The sequence below is a fragment of the Ceratotherium simum genome, chromosome 2 (assembly GCF_057802395.1).
Source record: "Ceratotherium simum simum isolate JZ-2026a chromosome 2, ASM5780239v1, whole genome shotgun sequence".
Classification (NCBI taxonomy): Eukaryota; Metazoa; Chordata; class Mammalia; order Perissodactyla; family Rhinocerotidae; genus Ceratotherium; species Ceratotherium simum.
This window is the reverse complement of record NC_141901.1, coordinates 53,196,408-53,221,339: the sequence shown is the minus strand read 5'-3', so window position 1 is coordinate 53,221,339 and position 24,932 is coordinate 53,196,408. Positions and strand designations below refer to the sequence as shown.

At 37.8% G+C, this 24,932-nt stretch overlaps 2 protein-coding genes across 3 annotated transcripts in view; both read right to left on the bottom strand.

The window, feature by feature from the left end:
- Positions 1-295: 295 nt before the first annotated feature.
- On the bottom strand, positions 296-12,418 carry BCAS2 (BCAS2 pre-mRNA processing factor). The gene is made up of 7 exons (XM_004420641.3): positions 12,270-12,418; positions 12,068-12,160; positions 9,169-9,239; positions 5,866-6,027; positions 2,481-2,531; positions 1,769-1,849; positions 296-609 (listed from the first exon to the last, which is right to left on the bottom strand). Exons 1-7 carry the CDS (start codon positions 12,360-12,362, stop codon positions 483-485), a joined length of 678 nt encoding a protein of 225 aa, XP_004420698.1. The 5' UTR covers positions 12,363-12,418; the 3' UTR covers positions 296-482.
- Positions 12,419-13,405: 987 nt separating this feature from the next.
- DENND2C (DENN domain containing 2C) overlaps positions 13,406-24,932 on the bottom strand; it is an 80,935-nt gene continuing 69,408 nt past the window's right edge. Inside the window, exons 15-19 of one of the 2 annotated variants that reach the window (XM_014779990.2) lie at positions 24,563-24,604; positions 23,520-23,625; positions 16,906-17,145; positions 16,574-16,660; positions 13,406-15,300 (exon numbers count right to left, since the gene is read on the bottom strand). In XM_014779990.2, the coding sequence (XP_014635476.1) occupies positions 15,269-15,300; positions 16,574-16,660; positions 16,906-17,145; positions 23,520-23,625; positions 24,563-24,604 (507 nt within the window). In that variant the 3' untranslated portion in view covers positions 13,406-15,268. The remainder of the gene's footprint in view (positions 15,301-16,573; positions 16,661-16,905; positions 17,146-23,519; positions 23,626-24,562; positions 24,605-24,932) is intronic. The other variant, XM_004420639.3, reaches the window with a different exon arrangement.

Here is a 24,932-nt window from a genome sequence, read left to right as displayed (position 1 = left end):
AGCATATATTAAGCTTTCTGTAACTGTTATCTATGATGATGATGACATATATGGAGTCACTGTATTTTTGCAGTCTTGTTTGGTAACCAAGAATTTGTTTAGAACTACTTATTTGAAAAATACATAAACCAAAAGTTTCCAAGTTCTTGTACATGTTGAAAACTTCCAATAAAGATCTCTTGGATATAAAATATGGTCCAAGTGGCTCAAAATTAATTCTATGATATAATATTATTCTAAAATCATACTTATGTTGAAAGCCTAAAGTTTTTTTTATGGCAATAAAACAGTACCATTAAGTTGAAATTTTTTATTTTGTTAAAATGTACAAATAGAACCTAACAATCCACATTCTACAGTTTCTAAACGTTTAACCACTGATGATTTCCATAAGATGCTGTTGTTCTTAATAGCTCAGATGCCTGATCTTCTGTGAAAGCCCAACTTGCCTTCCTTTCTATCCATCAAATTAATTTGTCTTTTCAGAAGTCTTGCCGGATATTTTCTTTGTTTGCCTCTCCATGTTGCTGCTTGATTTGAAAAATTTCATTTTCTAATTGCACAATAGTCCTTTCAATCTCATAATTCTTACTGACCAGGGATACCCAACTAGAAAAGAAAAAAAAAAAGGAAAAATTACTCAATGTAAAATTTCTCTTAGCAGATTTTATCTTATATACATTTTCAGCCAGGGCCATAACACTAACCTTCACTTTTAACTTTCCATTTTAAAAAACTGAGGCATAATTCAGGGAAAGTCAATAAAAGGTACACAGGATCTCTCTATTATTTCTTACAATTGCATGTGAATCTACAATTATCTCAAAATAAAAAGTTTAATTAAAAAAACAAGCAAATTAGAAAGAGTTGAAGAGGGCCGGCCCTGTGGCTTGGTGGTTAAGTGCGCGCGCTGCGATGCTGGTGGCCCGGGTTCGGATCCCGGGTGCGCATCGAGGCACCACTTCTCTGTCCATCCTGAGGCCGAGTCCCACATACAGCAACTAGAAGGGTGTGCAGCTATGGCATACAACTATCTACTGGGGCTTTGGGGGCAAAAAATAAAATAAATAAAAAAATCTTTAAAAAAAAAAAAAAACAAAAAGAAAAAGAAAGAGTTGAAGAGACAATGACTGATGGAAGATAGTATTTAATTGAATTACCAGAAAAGGAGAGAAAATAGGGCAGAGGCAATAGTTAAAGAAAAATGGTGTAGAAATTTCTAGAACTGATAAGAAAAATTCTACAGATTTTAAGGATCCTTCCCCTTCCCCAACAAAAAATCTCTAGGACAAATGAAAACACACGTATATTTACAAGATTTTATTAGCTTGAAGAAAAATGTGAAAAGATGCATTAGAGATTGATAACATGGGGTACATGGAGGTGGAGAGGAAGGTGGAATAAGGAGAATGATGTAGGTGATGAAGAGAGGGAAGGTAGAGAAACAGCAAAGCAAAAAAGAAACGATACAAAAATTCATGATTATATTTAGGGATTTGTATAAACACAGGTGTACATGAAGAACACAAAGGCAAAAAAAACTGAGACAAATTATCAACAAAGTATAGAATCTCCCTCCTGTGATAGTTAAAAAATAGACATTTTTTTTTTTTTCCTCTTAAAGGGGAATACAGGTAGAATCCTACTTAGAGCAGAAATACTGGACTGAAAACAGGGCACTCTAAAACCAGAATCAATTAGTAGGGGTTCAGTTTTTGTTAATAACTCTCTCATTGCCTTTCAAGCCCAGAGAATCGTAGATACTCACGTTGACTCCATTTCTCTTAATTTAGATCCAGCTGTGAGTTGCATGTTCTTTCGCTGCCAGTTTAAATCCTGATTATGTTTTCTGTAAAAAATTATTTACACAACCCACCTACATGTTAACATAAGACTAAAATCAACAGAAAAACCTATAATCAATATACTACATCTTTAATCCCTTGAGAAGAACAGATATCTACAGTCATAGAGTAATTTCAGGAATTAACATTCTTCTAATTATTTTTCAATTACAAATTTCATAAAACACGCTCACTGTGAAAAATTGAGACACAGACATGCACACACATAGATTAAAAATCTCAAGTCCCTCTTCCCATGTGCTTCTTCTTCTCCCTGATAACTGCTGTTCAGTTTTTGGTGGGTGTCATTCCAGACTCTCTCCTACATGTGTTTAGTTTTTTTACATAAATGAGATTATACATGTTATTCTGCAACTTTTCCCTCTTCTAAAAGTGCCTTTTCAGTGTCTGCAGACTTGCAAATTACAAATGACCTGGTAGAGATGTTTTCAGACCTCAGATCTATTTCTCCTTCACTCAGGTAGGGCAAACCCAACACCAGAGGCTGGACAAAGAGTGGATCATCAATTGTTTACTCTCATATGACTATAGAACACTGGTTCCTTTTTCATCTCACTCTATTTATTAAAGGTTCACCTAAACTTTATTCTAAAGTAAGAGGAAAAAACAATTTACCTTAACTTCTGGAGTTCTTTCTGTGCGTGTTCAATCATATGAACTAGATTTCTGAGGAAGGAAAAGAGGAAAATCAGATAAATGTACGTTAAAATCCCTAGTATCAACTAAAAGTGAACTACCTAGTTGATAAAAAGATCAAGTTTTTCTGCTAAAAATAGTTAATATTTATTGAGCTCTCTGTACCAAACACCATGTTAGACACTCTATAAATATCAGCTAATTTAATTCTCACAAGAGTTCTTGGAGGCAGGTGTGATTGTCCCTATCTCACATGTGAAGAAACTAAGCTTAGAAAGATTAAGTAACTTGGTCAAGGTAACATAGTCAGAGCTGAATTCTATTTCAGGTCTTTAACACCCTTGAGCCCAAGCAGTTTACTGATACTCTGATTTGTGTACTTATGTCACTTCTTAAACTGTCATAACTTCTTTTCCATGGAAAATATCGGATATGAGTACACTCATTTAAACCCCCTTTTATCTCTATATTTCTGTATCTACATTTATCTTGTTATTTTCCCCTCCTGCCTACTGCTAACTAGAGAGAAAAGAAAAGAAAAGAAAACTGGTGTGGAAGACTAGATATTCAGATTTAAGTCCAAGTCGGCTCTAACTAGCACAAGGGAGAAGTTGAGTAATACAGGGCACCACGCGATTATCATCATTAGAGAAGTGATTCAAAGGTTGATTTCAATCTCCTTTTTTTCTTTTTTAAATAACAGCTTTACTGATTTCCTCGAAGGCAGCAGAGAATCACGTGTAGGGTCCATTTCAACCACACTGGCCTTACTATGCTCTTGCTCTAGATCCAATATCATTTCCTGGCTTTTGTGACTCAAATTTCCTGCTGCTCTCCTGCATTAGTCTCCTATCTTTACTGACTGATTTCTTCAATAACTGCAATTCTCTCAAGATTTGGTCTTCACATAGCTGTGCTCCTCCAGGCTTTCCTGCAGCTCATCCCACTTTCCTTGACTTCAACAATCACTCCATGCTGAGGTCAACCAAGCTCAGTACTCTATTCCTGACCTCTGACCATTAACAGGGAGCTTTCTTTTGAATTACCTCTTCCTGAAAGCCCAATTTATTTGTTGTCTTCTCCCTCCTTCCATCCTCTTAAGTATACAGGTCCCTCCTCAAGTACTCTGAACATTTTCTATTAAAACTTACTTCACTGTATCATGGGAGTCAAAAGACTTGGGTTCTAGTCCCAGCTCTGCCCTAAATAGCTGTGTGTCCTTGGATGAGTCATTTGACATCACTGGAGCTAAGCTTGCTTATTGTAAAACCGGGGGCTGACCTTGAAGGTTTCCCTTCAGTTGCAAGTACAGAATTTTCTCCTCATTAACAAAATACAGGACTGTACTATTTTTTTTTAGCACTTCTGCACCAAGACCTACCTATAACTAAAAGCTTTCTGCCCAGCATGTTTGACATTCTCAAATTCTTTCATGAGGAAAGGAAATTTACTTTGATAAGATACAATACACCTCCTCTGGAGAAACATCCATTGGGTCTGAAAGAGACAAAATACACTCAGGGACAAAAAATGCCATTCCAGGAGGAGACAAGGCAGCAGTAAAGGCCCAGAGGAAAGGTATATGATAATCACCAGAGAGAGGACTAGTCTGGCTGGAATGAAAGCCTAAAATTGAGCTATAGCCTTTTGCCTTGAATACCACCTTAAATAGTCTGAACCTTACCTTGGACGAAATGGGGAATTAGTAAAGGTTTCTAAGCAAGTTGAAAGCAATGTTCCTTTCAACTTAATGTTTTTTACCCCTGCATCCATGTTCTCCATTCCTGGAATGTTCTTGCTCTCCTCTAAACATCCAAATCTCACCCCTTTTTAATGACCCTAATTCTTAATATCCCTTCTCTGGATCTCTGTAGTTTACACAACACGGCATATGATGCAGCACTTGCCCCCATGCTGCCAAAAATGGACTACTGGTTATTTGACATAGAATATCTTGTCTCTTCAACTAGATAAAGCTTGAGGACAAGGATCACATTTTCCCGCTTTGTGAAATACAGACTTCTTTTTGATTGGTCTGTCTCTTAATCACTCTGACCCCATTTTTCCTTTATTCCCCTTGCAACATATTCACAAAAGAAACTGAATTGTTTGTTCTGTATTTTCTCAAATTCTGGATTTTTCCCACTGGATCCTTATGCGGTCATACAAATTTAAAATATAATTCTGAAAATTTGAGAAAAGGTATTTATCGTTTGGAGATTTTGCTTTATTGTTTCAGGAAACATACTCTATAACAGTTTTATGTACAGACATGAGGTTCAATGGTCTTTTTCCCCCTAAACAATTGATAGAGACTCAGGAGATTTTAGGGCTTAAGGAGCTACAGAGACCATTTAACCACCAAATTTTACAAATAAGAAAATTGAACCTTAGATAACAAAACCTAAAGCTAGTTAGATGGAACAGAAATAGGAGCTTAGTGGCTTGTTTTGGCACTTTGTTTCTGGGGTTGACTCCCTACTTACAGTCAATTCTCATTATTTGCAGATTCTGTATTTGTAAATTTGCCTCCTCACTCAAATAAATACTTACAGTGTTCTGTGATCATTTGTAGACATGCCCAGAGCAGCAAAAAATTTGAGTTGCCGAATGTGCACATTCCCAGGTGAAGGAGTGGAACAAGGAGACACTCTGCCTTTTTGCTTCAGGTCTCATACAGAGATGACCACAGGATGGAATTTAATTTCCAACTCTGGCAAGTTACTTAACACTTCTGAACTTTGTTTTCTCTTTTATAAAATAAGGAAAATAGGATCTGCCAGGATGAGTTGTTTTTAGGATTTAAGATTATAATTTATGCAAGATGTGTGTGTGTGTACATGTGCGTATATATGTGTGTATACATATATACATGTGTGTATGTATGTATATGTGTATGTATATATACACACATATACACACACATATCACACATACATACATGTATATTTCTCCCAGAAGAAATGGTACAGTATTTGCTAATGGTACAGTATTTGCTAATTCAGTATTCAAAGCCACTTTATAGAACATAACATGTGACTCAAGAGAATCAACTGTATAAGCAATCTCACACATTAAGGATTACATTCTACCAAGCTGGGATTTGTAAATCAGACCCCAGGACTCATTTTATTACAATATTATACAATAAACGTGGTAGTTAGGGTTAGGTCCTCTTAGTACTCTAAAACTTTGAAGTGGGTCTCAAAGTAGTGGCCTTTCAAATGAGTTGTAGTTCCAGGACATGATTCAAGTGAAAGTCCAGCTATACTATTTTTATCCCATTTCCCCTTCTCTATTTCCCGCATTTTAAAAAAATACCAAAGCTGTGGGTGCGATGGGTTAAAAAAAAAAAGCTTCTTACTCATTATATACTTTCCACGCATTACATCCATGCTGTGACATTAGTTCCAGATTCTCAATTCGAACCGCTTGATGCTCTAACTGGGCCATAGAATTGTTTACACATTCTTGCCATGCAGTAATGTCATTTTTCTGACCCGAGGAAGGGGCTGGAAGTTCATATCTGAAATTAAATAACAATAAAATAAAACCACATATTCCCCCAAAGCTGTATCTCTCCTTCCAACAGAACACACCACGGGTCTATGCACACCATAAAAACTACAGAAGACTGAAGATAAGACGCAGACCTTGCAATAACAGGAAACCTATTTATCCTAAGAAACAATCAATTTACAAATAAGATTCCTTTCAAAATATTACTGCTCTGACTGATGATGTACAAGATTAATGTTGTTTTCATGCCTACAAATGTACACCCATTCTGCAGCCCATGGATCAAGGAGTAATTTTGACTTTCAAGTCTTATTTAAGAAATACATTTCGTAAGGCTATAGCTGCTATAGATAGTGATTCCTCTGATGGATCTGGGAAAGTAAATTGAAAATGTTCTGGAAAGGATTCACCATTCTAGATGCCATTAAGAACATGTGTGATTCACGGGAAGAGGTCAAAATATCAACATTAACATGAATTTGGAAGAAGCTGATTCCAACCCTCATCGATGACTTTGAGGGGTTCAAGACTTCAGTGGAGGAGGTAACTGCAGACGGGTGGAAATAACAAAAGAACTAGAATTAGAAATGGGGCCCGAAGATGTGACTGAATTGCTGTAATCTCATGATAAAACTTTAATGGATGAGGAGTTGCTTCTTATTGATGAGCAAAGAGAGTGGTTTCTTGAGATGGAGTCTACTCCTGGTGAAGATACTGTGAAGATTGCTGAAATGACAACAAAAGATTTAGAATATTACATAAACTTAGTTGATAAAGCAGCAGCAGGGTTTGAGAAGATGGACCCCAATTCTGAAAGAAGTTCTACTGTGGATAAAATGCTATCAAACAGTATCAAATGCTACAGAGAAACTGTTCATGAAAGGAAGAATCAATTGATGTGGCAAACTTCATTGTTGTCTTATTTAAGAAATCGCCACAGCGACCCCACCTTCAGCAACCACCGCCCTATCAGTTAACAGCCATCAACACGGAGGCAAGACCATCCACCAGCATAATGATTATGACTTGCTGAAGGTTCAGATGATGGTTAGCATTTTTAAGCAATAAAATATTTTAAAATTAAGGTATGTAATTGTTTTTTTAGACATAATGCTATTACACACAAAACGGACTACAGTACAGTAAATATAACTTTTATATGCACTGGGAAACAAAAAAATTCATGTGACTCGCTTTATTGTGATATTCACTTCACTGCAGCGGTCCGGAACCGAATCTGCTATATCTCTGTGGTATGCCTAAAAGGTTGTTGTATTGGCTATTAAATGATGTTACTGAAGAATACTTAAAACATTAAGTTGTTTGTAATATAGTAAATGAACAAAGTAGAATACAAAAAACTATGCTATAATTTTTATAAAACACACCTTACATCCATCCACCCTCCCCCCCATACACCCACAACCCTCTGGAGAAAAAATGGGAAGGGATATAATAATTCTTTGCATTGGGACCCTACACTATTCTTTCTCTGCATACCACCCAGTCCTTCAACACTGCCAATATAGTCAGCAAATACTCTTCATACATCTCTGCTCATTATTGAGTTACTACAAACTAAGTTTTAATTTCCATTTTAATATTTTTACTAGATATTGTAAAAACTCCACATCATTCCTATGAAAAACTGAGGGATATGCACCTGGGATCAAGAAATAATAAAACATTTCGTTAAAAAAAAAAAATCTTTACACACACACCAAAATGTAGCATTTTTCAAACTTCTGACTATAACCCACAGCAAGAAATACTTTACACTGTAATCCAGTGCACAAATACACATAGTTGAAAAGTTTCACAAAACAAGAATTACCTTTACATGCAATGCATTCTGGTATTTCTATCCTATTTCCTTAAAAAAGTGCTGTGGTACCTTACTAAATTTACTTCACAATCTGCTGCTTAATGGGTCATTACCAATGGTTTGAAACATACTGCCATAAAGTAGTTACTACTATCATGAAAATCTTTAGAGCAGAGGCACCAGGAAATGGGAGAACTGAGGAGTCCTGCAAGTTGTCCTGCGTTTTTAACTCAGGCCAGATAGGAAATGGAGCACAAGAAAGAAGAAATCTGGTCCTGTGGTTCTAGAGACTCAAATCCCTCTTATAATCTATATATATGCTGAGAGGATAGCCCAACTGTTCATGTGGCCCTCTCTTGCAGGACTCTGCTCTGACAGATCACTTAGTGGTACTCATAATTCCATGGTTATTTTTTTTTGCATTTGAAAAGAGAATTGTTTTATTTATTTTATTGCAGTAACATTGGTTTATAACATTATGTAAATTTCAGGTGTACATCATTATATCTCAATTTCTGTGTAGACTATATCATGTTCACCACCCAAAGACTACTTACCATCCGTCACTGTACACATGTGCCCCATTACTCCTTTTGCCCTCTCTCCTCCCTCTTCTCCTCTGGCAACCACCACTCTAATCTCTATATCTATGTATTTGTTTGTTGTTGTTGTTGTTTTTATCTTCCACATATAAGTGAAACCATACAGTATTTGGCTTTCTCCATCTGACTTATCTCTCTTAGCATAATGCCCTCAAGGTCCATAGTTATCTTAGAGCTGAAAAGGACCTCAGATGTTAAGCAACCCAATTCTCCATTTTAGAGAAAGTAACAAAGGGTATTTCACTTTTTTTTCCTGAGCAAGGAGAATAGTTTTGTAGTAAAGTGGCACAGGAGGGGAGATAGTGGAGCCAAAGTCAAACTATCCAGGCACTCTGCATTTACTAACGCTGCCTTGTGTAAGAGTGAAGCAGGGATCATTATAAGCCATAACACTGGTTTCACTCCATATAAGTGATCAGTGAAGACCCAGATGTCTAATCAGGAATATTCTTGGGAATTCTTAAAAGTGAACTCCACTACAATTCACCATTCCCTTACTGCTGGGTTCTAAAATATTTTGCATTTTAAAACAATGGTGCAAACAATATCTTTGAATATTAACACAGGATTATCTGAACCACTATTATATGAAAAAACACAAATATATTAAAACAGATAAGAATTTTTTTCTTTTCAACATTTATTTTAACATGGCTACAGCAGTTTTACTGATAAAGTAAACAATGATTTAAACCCAGCTGAACTCAGAAATAGGACTTACCGTTTCATACTGAGCAATTCAATGGGTTGTCGAGCAGCCAGTCTTTCAAATTCATTTCTCACTATGTCGGTCTGATGTATAAATCATAGAAAAAAATCATTTCCAAAATCATATCAACAAACTGAAATCGACAACCACCAAATAAATAATGAATCTAACCTACTTAAATATTTATGCTTTATATTATCCATTATAATGGATCATTTCCCTTCCCCCAAGCCTTCTCTGGGTTAAATGCTCTCCAGGATCTGGAGAACACACAGACACAGACACAGATATATACACCCTTCATATGTAAAGGGGCCCACAGAGAAAAAGATTAATCCCAGATCAGTGGTTCTCAGTCCCCAGCAGCACATCAGAATAAACTGGGAGTTCTGAAGACAATTCCAACCCTTCCCCCACTCCCATTTAATTATACTGAGGTGGGGACTGTGCATGATTATGACTTTTGTTTTTAACCCACCAGTTGACTGTAAAGTGAAGCAAGTGTTGAGAACCATGGTTCTAAGTATTCACTGGGGGTAAGGGAAGAGAAGAAAGGACTTGGACATAAAACAATTAGCGTTAGGGCTATGAGCCTAAACTTATACTTTCTTTTTGGTTCAGGCTGCTATTTTCACACTTTATTCTTTGCAAAGAATGGAGAAGGGGGGAAGAGACAAAAGGAACTGGTTCTGCTAGCTGCTCTAATAATTTTACTATTTTCAAAAAATGTGGTATAGCTCAACTTCTTTAGGTCCAATGTTTTGGTCAATATCCTATTCCACAGAGTTCTGCACATTTCCTGCCCTGAGAATACAGAATTGCTTAAGTGAAATATTCATTTACGGTATTATCTTAGTTATCTCATGTAATTTTAATTTTTCGAGGGATTCAACTATCTTAACAATTAGACTAAAGAGTAAGCAAAAAAGGCCTTCCGGAATCACACATTCCTTGTTTAAAAGTTTTGCATCGAGCATTTCTTATTGGAGAAAGCCTTTTTTCGGACTATTGTTGAGTTACATGTAGCTCTAGCATTCTAGCTAGAAGGCTATGTACAGTAACAGAGACGGAGTAACAACTAACAATTAGATAAGAAACTATAAAAATGCAGTACAAGCAGTCTGGAGCCATGTAACACAGGAGCCCTTACTTAACTCACATGGCCAGTACGAGACAGATCTGGAATTTTAACTCAACTCTCTCCAAAGACTGAGCCAACACTCATGGAGCTAAGTCATGAAAAGAGCTCTGGGCATGTCTGGCACACAGTAAGCATTCGTTAAATAAAACTGTCTTAGAAGCTCTTTGTACGTTCAATTGATAAACATTTAGGTGCCTATTGTGTGCCATGCACCCTTCTAAATGATGATGATACAGTGGTGAAGAAGACAAAGAAGATCCCTGTCCATGGAGCATTCTCATCTCAGAGAGGCCTTCCTCAACCATCCTATCTAAATAGTCACCCAGTCACTCCAAATCACGACTACTTTACAATCCTCTATATAGCTTTATTAATAATCTGATATTCTCTGATTATTTGTCTGTCTCCACACTCTAGAATATAAGCTCCATGACTATGGACCTTGCCCATCCTGTTCCCCAATACCTGGCATAGAATAGCCCTTCATGAATAATTGTTAAATGAATTAAAAGAAGAACAGTTTCAAAGGCAGTTTGAAGAGTGGTTAAGGTCTTAAGCAAATTAGTTACCCTCTCTCAGCTATAGTTTCCCTTTTTAAAAAATTGGGATAATACACATACATAGTTCACAGGGTTGTTTTTAGGACTGAAATAGTAAGCCCAGTACACTATTAGCTCCTATTATTAAGGGTTACATAATCAGTATACTAATTATAAAGATAGGAAGCATGCATTGTATTTAAGAGAGCTAAAAATGCTAAAACTGGTTCAAATATTTAAAAGTTTGTGATTGAATGCAGTTATCTGAAACTTTCAGAAATCAATCTAATAAGCATTACTGTGCTTAGTTCTTAATGTGGTAATGACTATAACTAGGTAACAACATTTAGAAAGAGCATGGGAAAATACCGTATCATAGGAACATCTCTCTCCTACTTAAAACTTAACCAATGTTTTTTCACGTTACTTCAATATAAATACTGCCTTTTTGTTTTTATTTATTTATTTGTTCCCCCAAAGCCCCAGTAGATATAGTTGTATGTCATAGCTGCACATCCTTCCAGTGGCTGTTTGTGGGACGCGGCCTCAGCATGGCCGGAGAAGCGGTGCGTCGGTGTGCACCCGGGATCCGAACCCGGGCCGCCAGCAGCGGAGCGCACGCACTTAACCGCTAAGCCACGGGGCCGGCCCTAAATACTGTGTTTTAATAACAGCATTCTTTCATAAATAAATGGTTACCTACAATGGGGAAAAAACCCCAAACATGTATGTACTAAAATGTTTAACAGAATTCACTAATTTAGAATTGATATTTTACACTTCATTTAGCTGATTAGACCCTGAATAGTATCTTGGGTGCACTTAAACGCCGCCCTCCAGTGGTTCTCAAGAGCTTAGGCAATGAGACTTACATATATTAAAAAACCCTAGATCATTTGTTTTAGAGTGGACCTTAGAGAGTAAAGGATCCCTTCGAGAATTTACGCAAGGAACCCATCTCGCAAAAACGTACACACTAATTTTTGCATTGTTAGCTTGTTGACAGCTCCAGAAAGTCCTTCTGTGGGTCTCAGAATAAGAACCCCAGAAGAAGCTTATCTAACGGTTTTCAATGCACTGGTGATACCTTATAACAGCGGAAGTAGTAGCTAAGCAAGCAATAGTTAAAGCCGGAATTTAAAATTCACTTTTACGTGGCTAAGGCTCTCAATCCAAAAGAAAGATTCACAGGATCCTGGTTCATATGCTGGGCTCAAGACATCACACTTACTTCAAAAGCAGAATAATCCGGGGCTGTCAGGTAGCTCAGGTAGTTCTTAGTAGGTCGGTATCTGCGAGTTTCCTCCTCTACCAGCGCCGCAGCCTAAAAAGGAGAACAGGGACCAGGGTACAGCCAGCAAATTGTAAGGCGCCTCTTTCAGCACGAAGGGCCAGCGAGCGCTGAGTCAGCAACACAGACACCCCGAACTCACCGCTTCCCGCACACCGGGCGCTTCATAACCTTGGTCAAAATACGGCAGGGCATCCACCACAACTTCTCCGGCCACCAGACCAGTACCCGCCATTCTCGAACTCGCCTGGGCTTTCTGAGTCGGCGCAAACTCAGGCCCACCGAAATACGCCTGCGCCCATCACCGACGTAAGGCACGTCGCCTGGGCAGTGGCTTTGGCGCATGCTCAGTTGCTAATGCCGAGGGCACGCTCGCCCAGGCACTAGGAATTGCCCGGCCATTTTGTTTTGGTCGGACGTGACGTCACGACACGGTTTCCTAGAGTCAGCGGAACATCTCAATTTCCTGTCTCCGCACGCTCCACCGACGGGCAGCAGTTTGGAGAGTAGTTAAGATTTTTGGTTTCCTCCAGAACGCTGATACCTGGGAGGGGAATCCTTTAAAATTTCGGAGGGAACTGGCTGCAGGATTTGGCGGGAAGAGAGTGTTTTCTTACCTCGGCTTACTCCCCTAACCTTCCGCCTTTTCCCCTTAAACTTCTCTTACTTTGTGCCAGGCTTCTCTCTCCTGGATTTCCTTGGTGTACTTCCACTATTCTTCGTTCTCGGCGCCCAGAGAACCATCGCATTGGATAAGTGTAGTTCTTGCACAGACTCGAGAAGTAGGCGCCAGTCTCCAGTTAAAATTTCGAAGCTCTGGAGTCTGCGTAACAAAAGGAACCAGATCTACCCCCAGGGCGAGATTGATAACAGCCCACCAACCCCAACTTTTCAAAATCCTGTCATTTTATCTTCGAGACGCATATCAAATCCAATCATTTTGCCTTTAAGACTTCCAGCAATAGAATAGCGCTCCGCATTGCCTCCCAACCACCCATGCTGCTCCCGGTGCACTGTCTCTAGTCGGTGGCTCCCAGTATATATATATATACTATATATAGTCGGACTATATATATACCCTGCCCGGTGTCAGTCCTAGACCCAGGCTTTGTCTGCCAGGAGCCTGGAAATGTTGGCCACGGTTATTAAGTCTGGTTAATCTAGACTCGATTTGGGTTATCTTTTAACCTACCATTAGATAAATGTGCTAGCTGTAGATTTAAGGGAAGTACAAGATGTCTACATTTTATGCAGTTTTATTTAAAATTCTCCAAGAGATCCATGGAATTTTTGTGTTTATTCATTAAAAGATCTGTAAACAACATTTTATGCAAATCTTGAGCAATTCTTTTTACAAACATGTCCAGAATTCATAACACTTCACAAAAACAAAATAAGACAGGCCTAAGAAAAGGAAGCAGCTTCAGATTGCACGGATAAAATAAGACCCCCATCCCTGAAGCAAAGGTCCCCTCACATAGGGTTGGCCAGGATCTACCATAGTAATACCTCCTACCCCATTTTATAAACACTCAATTCCCAATTACTAATTGTCCCCTCAGGGTTGGAGTGTCAGAAGAGACCAAATGGGGAGATGTCTGGTAAGAGCCCCACTGGGGTAAGCTGCTTAATAAACATTTTTTAAAAGACATCGACTCAGTTCTATTTTCTGGACCCACATCTATAGTAAATATAATATACAGCACCAGTCTTAAATGATGTCTGCTTCAGATTCATTCATGCACACCTGAACGGGTTGTAATGACAACACTGTACAAGTCAATAAACTGATCATAACGCAACTTGTAAGGTTTTGTTAAGTTTGAATAAATATTTTTTATGCCAGTTAAAACCATCAGCAGGAATTGAAGAAAACAAACTGACACTTGCTATAGTATTTATCAATGAAAATTGTACCATCACTGACAAATTCCTCTTTCCAATCACTACTACTACTTTAGATATTAAGGGTCGGGGTGATTATGTCATGTGTGCCCAGAAAATATCCATATTTTGAATCCAATTTAATTAGAGCAAAAAGTCCACCGAATCTAGGGGAACCAAAAAAGAGTCTTATCTAGGCACCCACAGTTTGAAGTCCCTAAGAGTTGCCTCTGGTACACTTCGGCTTAAAAGAAAACTTTTTCAATAGCTACATAATCTCACAGAGCTCACATTTCCATCTGCAGGACTAACCAACTTTCTCTGTGTTCATAAACTAGTAGTCCTGGCTTCAGTTCTGGCTCTGCTGTATAACTTTGGGCAAGTTATTTAACCTCTTTGAATTCCAGTTTCTTCATTAGTAAAATGGAGATGCAAATATCTTATAAAGTTGATCTAAAGAATCAATAAGGTGACACACATACATATACCATAGTGCATGGCACATGGCGGACACACACACACACACAAAAGGTAGTTCTCATGCCCTTGAAAGGACATATTCTTATTAGCTATAATTCCACAAAGTTTAATGTTGACACGTAAGGGACAAGCTACTCAAGTGCCACACAATGTGGAGGAGCTGCAAGATGTCTACTTGTATAAGATACTCAGTAATACTGCTAATAAATAGGGCTTCTGCATAAGTGAAATTCCCCTAGACAGAACATTAGACAAAAAAAAAAAAAAGGATATATATGATGAGTATATTCCTTAGCTCAGCTCAAACAGCCCATAGGTTTAAAGCTGCCATGGTGTTTCAGTGATGAGAATTATGTGTGTAGGGCTAGTGTTCTCCACTTCTAGCATGCCTCTCTAGTACCTTAAACTCAGCATTTCTCTCATTGTGCTCATCTTTGAGCTGTTTTTTTTAAAAATGCAACACTAAGTCTTTCGCTTGTAAAATTCAAGTGCTTTCATAGTCTAAGCACAAAACACAAAGAATGAACCCAAGAATCAAATACTTAAAGAAAATCGGAGGCAGAGTAGAGACAGCATTGGTTCCAGATTACTCCCAACAATTCTCCAGTGATTACTACGGCAGGAACAGCAGAATCCTCCTCCAAGAACCTGGCCCACTTGGTAACCTTTTCAACTTTCAAGGATTTTGTAGAATACTTCACGGCATCCTGACTTTCTGAAAATATTTTCTTTGGCATTATCTGTTCTATTTAGGATGGAGATAGTCAATCAAAGATTTCATTTCTTCTGCAGAAATTTCATTTTACTTCCTAAAAGGAGAAAAAAGTAGAGTGAACTCTCATTAGTTTGTTTTTATTTATTGTACATTATTTGAGGCAAGAGATTAACAACCTTGTCATTCAGAACAGCCCAGGAATAAGCTGCCATCTCAAGCTATCAGCTGTGTTTAACCACCAAAAAAAACTCTGCAAGTGTCTAATTGTAGAGGTGGAAGAGAACTCAGACATCATCTAATCCAGTGGTTTTCAACCCTAACTGTAGGTAAAATCACTTGGCCTGCTCCCCAGAGATTTCTTGGACCCAGGGGGAGCAGGGTGTGGGGGGAATGATTTTTATTTAAGCTCCCCACAGATTATAATATTGTAGTCAGAGCTGAGTACCACTGATCTTATCTAACCCCGTGGTATAAAGATGAAATAACAGCCGAAGTATAATATGTCCATGGTCTCTCAGCTAGTTAAGGATAGGGCCTAATTTTAATTAGGGAGATATATTTCAAAGACCAATATAAATATCATAGAATATAGGTTCTTCATGTTTTGGGCTACCACACTACTGTTCTCCTATATCATACTTGATAATTAAAAGTTAACTAAAATTGAAAAATCATAAAGTGTTTCTTTATGAAGTGTAAAATTACAGACTTGCAGGAAATCCTTTTGCCTCAGACTTCCTTTATACCAGGTATTTTTGTTTTGTTTTGTTTTTTGCCGAGGAAGATTTGCTCTGAGCTAACATTTGCTGCCAATCTTCCTCTTTTTGTATGTGAGCCACTGCATGGCCACTGACAGACGAGTGGTGTAGGTCTGTGCCCGGGAACTGAACCTGGGCCGCTGGAGCGGAGCACACTGAACTTAACAACTAGGCCACCAGGGCTGGCCCTAAACCAGGTGTGGAGTCCATGGATGGGCTTCAGGGGGGGTCCATGAACACCCTAAATTTATATGCAAAATTTGTTTGTATGCTCCAAGTATATTTTCCTGGGAAAAAGGTCCACAGTTTTATAAGATTCTCTCAGGGATGTGACCTAGAAAAGAATAATACTCATGATATGCAAATTCTTATATCATGAGGGAGCTTTATCTGTGGAAAACAGCCCCATGGACAACTCTGATGGATAATCCCAACCTCTGAGAAAGAGACTTCTTTTTTCCAAAACACTTTGGAACTAGTGTCATGGTTTCTGGTCAACCTACTTGAGGTTACATTGTTGATCTGATTATAAAGCTTTTGTGATGAGGCATGCTTACTGCAAAAGCTTTTTCAGCCACATTTATCTAACAGGAAAACTCAGCAACTCACCAAGACTCCGCAAAATTCTATTCACCCCACTGGGCTCAGATTCAGGAATTGTTTCCAAATACTGGAGGGCCCGGACCTCAAACAAACCTACAAGGAAAATTCATGTTGGTGAAATTGTCCAAAACTCAAGACTGAAAATCAACTAAATGAAACTCTGTGCTCACTACCAATGTACTTCCATAGCTAAAATAATATTACAAAATAAATATTTCCCATAATAAACAACTCAGATTTTGAGCCCTTGTAGCTTTATGCTATTTTTTATTTATATTATTTTCAAGCCTTTCAAGTGCTCACTAAATACAAAGGGAGAACTTTATGATGAGACTGACCTTTCACTCCACTTTTCCGAAGCTCTCGGTCCTGGATGAATCCTGCAAACATCTGAGTTTCCATGAAGAGATCCAGGAAGTGGCGTACACTTCGGGAGGTGTGGGATTTACGGAATGGCTCCCTTTGGAATACACGCTCCCCACGCTCAGTGACAGTCATGCTCAAAGAATAATGTCCTACCAGCTCCACAAAAAATCTGACAAATGCTTCGGACACCAGAGAGTTGAGCGTCACGTCTGCTGCAAAATGAAAGAAAAAGAAAAGAAAAGAAAAAAATCCCCTAAGTTTTGTGTTTATGGGAACACTGGCTCTGGTTATGAAAGTGATGCCTAGGAAATCATGGCTTAAAGGACTGAGAATAAATATAGGAATCCTCATTCTTGGTTTTTTGCATTCTCCATGACCTGCAAAAAGCAAATGGCTTATAGCCTTACCTTCATTTTCTTCCCACACATACTCTTATTACACCTTTCAGCCTGGCTTGCACATCCGTGATTTCAAAGTAACTGCTATTTCAAAGGCCACCAGTGAGAACTAGCCAAATTTAATCTGCTTTTCTATTTTTATCTTCCTTTAAACTCTATGCTGCATTTGTGCTGACCTCCTCATTCCTCTTGTGTCCTAAAACTTTATGCTCTCTGGATTTCCTGATTCCTCTCCTGCCTTTATGACCAAACATTTGTTTTTCTCTTGCCTCCTCTTCCTCTTCCTCAACATAGTCTTCAGACCACTTCTCTTCAACATTCCCTTCCTCAAAGAGCTAACTGGCATAGAGATAGAGCTGGCTTTCCATGTTGATAATACACCACGTTAGTTCTCTAGCCCTGACATTTCACCAAAATTTACCTCCTACGTTTTCAGGCTACCTATGAGTGATCATCATTTGGCTGTCCCATAGCACTTAAATTCCATTCATCTAAAAGTCACCACATCAGATCCTTTTGGGAAATCTGTAGTACATGAATCAAAGAAATAAACACGCCCCAAACCAAATTCATTATATTTCTCCACCAAATCAGTTTCTCTCTGAACTTTCTTTCACATTTCATATTACACCATATTATACCATGATTATTCCATACTAAATAATAATTTATTGAGTGCTTAAGATATGTCAGGCACTATCTTAAGTGCTTTTACAAATGTAATAATCCAATGAGGTAGGTATTATTATTTCCCTTTTACAGCTAAGGAAACTGGGGCTCAAAACAAAGACATTCTCCAGGGTCATCTCATCTGGTACAGTGGAGAAGCTGCCAGACTCCCAAGTCAGGAGATTCTTAACCACTCTAATATACAACAATATATTGCCTTCCAGGCTCCAGGCTCAAGCCTCAGATTCAACTTACACTCCTCCTTTTTCTTTCATATCCAAATAGTACTTTTTTTTTCCTCCACAACATCTCTTGCTCTTTTCCATGGGCTCCACCCTGGACTGGAAATCAGGGACCTAGGTTTAGGCAGAGTTCTACCACGAAGCAGCTGTATAATAGTGGGCAACTCGCTTTACCTCCATGGCCTCACTTTCCATACCTGTAAAATGAGGTGGCTGATTAGGTGATTTCTAAAATCTCTTCCAGGATTACATTTTGATTCTAATCTAGAGTTTTGTTATATTTTGTTCAACAGAATTCCTTCTCATCTCTTCCCTTCTACAGCTGAGAATCCAGGTCCATCACTGCTTTTATCATCAACACTTTTGCCCCACTCTCCCATTTCCTAGTTACCATGTGCAAGAGTTTCTCTAGGGCATATATCTAAAAATTGAAGTGCTGGGTTGTAGGATATGTACACCTTTAACTTTGCTAGATGATGCCAAATTGTTTTTCCAAAGTGGCTGAACTAATTTACACATTCTCACTAATACTCAATATTGTCAGCCTTTTTCATTTATGCCAATATGGTGGGTATAAAACGGTATTTCATTGTGCTTTTAATTTACATTTCCCTGATTTTTATGAGGTTGTACATCTCTTCATATATTTATTGGCCTTTCATATTTCCTCTTCTATGAAATGATTGTTTAAATCTTTTCCCCATTTTTCTATTGGGTTATTCATTCTTTTTATTACTGAATTGTAGGAATTTTTAAAAATGAATTCTCGCTGCTATTCCTTTGTTAGTTATATTTGTTGAAAATGTCTTCATCTAGTTTGTAGCTTGTCTTTTTTTCCCCCAGTTTTACTGAGATACATCACTGTATAAGTTTAAGGCATACAGTACGATGCTTTGATTTACATATATTGTGAAATTGTAGCTTTAAATTTTCTTTTCCATCATGCCCCTTGATGAACGGTAATCTTAAAAATTTAACACAGTCAAATGGATCAATCTTTTTCTTTATGGTTTGTGCTCTTTGTGCCATATTTAAGAAACCCATTACTGTCCCAAAACATAAAATATTTTCTTCTATTCTTTTCTAAACATTTAAAAATGTTTTAGGGCTGGCTTGGTGGCATAGTGGATAAGTTTACGTGCTCTGCTTTGGCAGCCTGGGGTTCATGGCTTAGGATCCCAGGCATGGACCTATACACTGCTTATCAAACCATGCTGTGGCAGCATCCCACATACAAAATAGAGGAAGATGGGCAAGGATGTTAGCTCAGGACCAATCTTCCTCAGCAAAAACAGGAAGATTGGCAACAGATGTTAGCTCAGGGCCAATCTTCCTCACCTAAAAAAAAAACGAATAAAAGAATAAAAATGTTTTACTTTTAACATTTAAGTCCTTACTTCACTGGAATTAATTTTGTGTGTGTATAACGTGAGGTATAGATCCCTATTCATTTCTTTTCATATGGAAAGCCAATCGCCCTACTATTGTTTATGGAATGGTTCATTCTTTTCCCACTGATATGCAATGTTGGCGCTGACACAAATCAAGTTTCCTTACGCATGTGCACTCTCTATTCTTTCCATTGCTCTATTTGTTTATTTATTTCTGTACCAAAAACAAACAATCTTAATTTCTATGACTTTATGATTAATCTTGATGTTTGGTAGGGCAAGTCCTTCAATCTTGTTCTCCTTTTTCAGGAGTGTCTTAGCCATTCCTGGCCCTTTGTACTTCCATTAAAATTTTACAAAAAGCTGAATGTCATTCCAATTCTTTCTTGGACCCTCCCCAATCTCACTTTCTTCCTACCGTTTCACTGAACCTGCTGTGACCAAGGTGTCCAAAGCCCTTCCATTGTCAGATCCACTGTTCTATTCCCAGTCCTCACTTTTCTTGACCTCTTCGCAGCATTAGACAACTGTTAACTCTTTCCTTCATGAAAGACTGTTCTTCATTCAGTGTCTATAATATTTTTTCACACACACTCTCCCGGTTTATCTCCTACTTCACTAGCTGCTCCTTTTAGTCTCCTTTGCTGGATTCTTCTCCTCTTCCCAACTGCCAAATGTTGGAAATCTAACCACACCATTCCCATCCAACCCAGAGCTCAATCCTTAAATCTTTGTTATTTTCTTCCTATACTCACTCTATATGGTTATTTCATCTGGTTCCACAGCTTTAAAACAGCAACTTCTAAATGTACATCTCTAGCCCAAATCTTTCCTCTGAATTCCAAATTCATGCATATAAATGCCTACTTGATATCTCCAGTTGGATGTCTGTTAGGTATTGGACATCCAATATGTATCTCAAACTTAATATTCAAAACTGAACTTTTATTTTTTTCCCAATACGAATGATTTATTGAGCCAGCCCGGCTACAGCTTGGCTTCACTTTTTGTTTGTTTGTTTGTTTATCGCAGTAACATTGGTTTATAACATTGTATAAATTTCAGGTGTACATCATTATACTTCTATTTCTGCATAGATTACATCACGTTCACCACCCAAATACTAATTACAACCCATCACCACACACATGTGCCTAATTATCCCTTTTGCCCTCCTCCCTCCCCTCTTCCCCTCGGGTAACCACCAATCCAATCTCTGTCTCTATGTGTTTGCCTGTTGTTGTTTTATCTTCTACTTATGAGTGAGATCATACGGTATTTGACCTTCTCTCTCTGACTTATTTCACTTTGCATAATACCCTCAATGTCCATCCATGTTATCACAAATGGCTGGATTTCATCGTTTCTTATGGCTGAGTAGTAGTCCATTGTGTATATATACCACATCTTTCTTATCCATTCGTCCCTTGATGGGCACTTAGGTTGCTTCAAAGTCTTGGCTATTGTGAATAATGCTGCAGTGAACACATGGGTGCATGTATCTTTACACATTGATGTTTTGAAGTCCTTTGGATAAATACCCAGCAGTGGAACAGCTGGATCATACAGTAGTTCTATCCTTAATTTTTTGAGGAATCGCCATACTGTTTTCCACAGTGGCTGCACCAGTTTGCACTCCCACCAGCAGTGTATGAGAGTTCCCTTCTCTCCACATCCTCTCCAACACCTGTTGTTTCCTGTCTTGTTAATTATAGCCATTCTGATGGGCATGAGGTGATATCTCATTGTAGTTTTGATTTGCATTTCCCTGATAGTTAATGATATTGAACATCTTTTCATGTGCCTGTTGGCCATCTGTATATCTTATTTGGAAAAATGTCTGTTCAGGTCTTTTGCCCATTTTTTAATTGGGTTGTTAGCTTTTTTGTTGTTGAGATGCATCAGTTCTTTATATATTTTGGAGATTAACCCCTTATCAGATGTATGGTTTGCAAATATCTTCCCCCAATTTAGGTTGTCTTTTTGTTTTGTTGATGGTTTCCTTTGCTGTGCAGAAGCTTTTTAGTTTGATGTAGTCCCATTTGTTTATTTTTTCGATTGTTAGTCTTGCCCGGTCAGACATGGTGCTTGAAAACATGTTGCTAAGACAGATGTCGAAGAGCATACTGCCTATGTTTTCTTCTAGAAGTTTCATAGTTTCAGGTCTTACATTCAAGTCTTTAATCCATTTGGAGTTAATTTTTATGTATGGTATAAGGTAAGGGTCTACTTTCATTTTTTTGCATGTGGCTGTCCAGTTTTCCCAACACCATTTGTTGAAGAGACTTTCTTTTCTCCATTGTATGTTCTTGGCTCCTTTGTCGAAGATTAGCTGTCCATAGATGTGTGGGTTTATTTCTGGGCTTTCGATTCTATTCCATTGATCTGTGTGTCTGTTTTTGTGCCAGTACCATGCTATTTTGGTTACTATAGCTTTGTAGTATATTTTGAAATCAGGGAGTGTGATACCTCCAGCTTTGTTCTTTTTTCTCAGGATTCCTTTAGCTATTCGGGGTCTTTTGTTGTTCCATATAAATTTTAGGATTCTTTGTTCTATTTCTGTGAAAAATGTTGTTGGAACTTTGATAGGGATTGCATCGAATCTGTAGATTGCTTTAGGAACTATGGACATCTTAACTATATTAATTCTTCTAATCCAAGAGCACAGAATATCTTTCAATTTCTTTGTGTCTTCTTCAATTTCTTTCAGCAATGTTTTATAGTTTTCGGTGTACAAATCTTTCACCTCTTTGGTTAAGTTTATTCCTAGGTATTTTATTCTTTTTGTTCCAATTGTAAATGGGATTGTATCCTTAATTTCTCTTTCTGCTGCTTTGTTGTTAGTGTATAGAAATGCAACTGATTTTTGTATGTTGATTTTGTATCCTGCAACTTTACCGTATTCGTTTATTACTTCTAACAGTTTTTTGGTGGATTCTTTAGGGTTTTCTATGTATAAAATCATGTCATCTGCAAATGGTGAGAGTTTCACTTCTTCCTTTCCAGTTTGGATCCCTTTTATTTCTTTTTCTTGCCTGATTGCTTTGGCTAGGACTTCCAGTACTATGTTAAATAGGACTGGTGAGAGTGGGCATTCTTGTCTGGTTCCTGTTCTTAGAGGGATAGTTTTCCAAAAGTGAACTTTTAATTACTCCTCTAAACCTGCTTCTTCCCTAATGTTCCCCATCAGTAAATAGCCTTAGTTTTCTCATCTGTAAAATGGGGATCAAATAATGATACCTGCTTCATAAGGATATTACAAGAATGAACTAAGAGGTATGCTAAGTGCTTAGCACAATGCCTGGTGTTACAGAGTAAGCCACCGAATAAATATTCACCCATTTATTCAACAAATACTGAGTACCTATTTATTGAATACTGCTTAAAGTATTAGAGATAGAAAACAAAATATATAGTCGCTGCTGTCATGGAACTTCCAGTCTAGCACATCAGATGGTGATAAACGCTGTGGAGAAAAATAAGGTCAGGGAGGAGGATAGGGAGTGCTAAAGCAACAGGTACAATTTTAAATAGGAGAGTCAGGAAAGGCCTCACTGAGAAAGTGACATTTGAGCATGGACGTGCAGGAAGAAAGAGCAGGAGCCATGTGCATATCTAGGGGAATAGCATTTCACAAATGGAACTGAGCAAGTGTAAAAGTCCTGAAACAGGAGGGGACCTGGCACATCTGAGGGTCAGCAAGGAGCTGATTATAAGCTTTTTAAGGCACAGGTAATCTCATACTACTTTTGTGTATCCAAAGTAGTATATCCATACTACTTTGTATATCCTTGTATACACTTTTGTATATCCTTTAGCAGTGTGCTGGGTATTCAGTAAATATTTACTGCTTGGACCTTAAGTCCTCAGAACACTTGTCTCATACCTTGTGAAAAATTCTGCTCTTGAGCCAAGATTTCATTTCGTTCTTCCAAAATCTGCATCAGGGCAGCTTGGAGTTTAGGTGGTAAAATTTCATCCTCATCAGATACCTTAAAAGAAGAAATTGAGATTTTTTTCATGAGCTTTGAGAGAGAAAGTCTCAAACATGCACTAGTTAGGTCCCCCAAATTCCACAGATGACTTTGTATATATTTTGGCTGAAGAGTTAGTCTGAAGCTTCCTTCCCTACATTGAGCAGAATCTATGATGTTTATAGTGTATATATCTTAATTATATTTTAAAAAATTAGATAATATACTTTATAAAATTTTCTGGCACTTTTCCAACAAGTATCTCTCATCTACTCATCTACAAGTCTTACGCTATATTAAAGTCATCCCCAAATAAATGGTGTTTCAAGTGTAATGAGCTAATTTTTGAAAAAAGACAAAGTCTTGGGAAACATTCTTTTCACTCTTGTTCAATACTCACAAACCTACATACAAGCTACATACAGAGTGCTGCTCTAAGAAGGCTTTACTAACTTTTCAGTATCCAGAATAAATGACCACTTCTTTTTTGCCCCCTACTGTACTTTGTACAAATTTCTATTATACCGTTTCTAAAACTTTATGGATATGTCTGCTCCCCTTCCCCACCATTAGACTATAAGGCCTGAGGGCTCAAACTGAGTCTTACTCATCTTTAGATTCTGACTGACTAACAGAATATCTGAAATAATCAGCGCGGAATGAATGCTTGTTAAATTTAATTAAATTAGAGGCTTACACATCAACCCATCTGGACTTGAAGGGAGGGTTACCTCTTCCGAGAATGACATTTAATGTTTCCTCTTTCCTTCTTTGAGACAGACAGCTATAAATCCAAGCCAAATCTTTCAGGTCAATCTTGTATGATTGGCCACAGTGTCAAGTCAAGTACGTACAGGAACTAAAAGTCTTGCCTGAGTCATCTTCTCTAAGTACTTTCACATATTTCTGTCCAATTATCTCCAAACATTATGTAATGACCTCCTTTGTCACTCACCTCCTGCAAGAACTTGTCTGCACAGAGATCAACTATCAGTACCTATGAGATAAAGGAACCAGGCAAGTTAAACCAGAGCCATTCACAGAGAAATACATTAGGCACTGCTAGATTAGGAAGCGTGTTTTGATTCTTTCAAGCAATGGGAATAGTTTTAAACAAAATTGACATAAAGTTGTAGTCCATTTAAAAGTTAACTCAGCAACATATCAACAAATAAGTTGCAAGTAAAAAAAAAATGATGGTGGGCACATCTTTTAAAAAGATTAAAAAAAATACCAACCAAATGCAGTGTATGGACTTTATCTGGGACCTGATTCAAACAAACTATTAAAAATTTATGAAATAACTAGAGATATGAACACTAGAT

Coding starts and splice junctions, on each gene's coding strand:
- BCAS2 (XM_004420641.3), bottom strand. CDS start 12,362: ATGGCGGGTACTGGTCTGGTGGCCGGAGAAGTTGTGGTGGATGCCCTG. Junction 12,161..12,269: donor CGCCCGGTGTGCGGGAAGCG/GTGAGTTCGGGG, acceptor TCTCCTTTTTAG/GCTGCGGCGCTGGTAGAGGA. Junction 2,532..5,865: donor GCGTGGAAAGTATATAATGA/GTAAGAAGCTTT, acceptor TTCCTTCCTCAG/AAATCTAGTTCATATGATTG.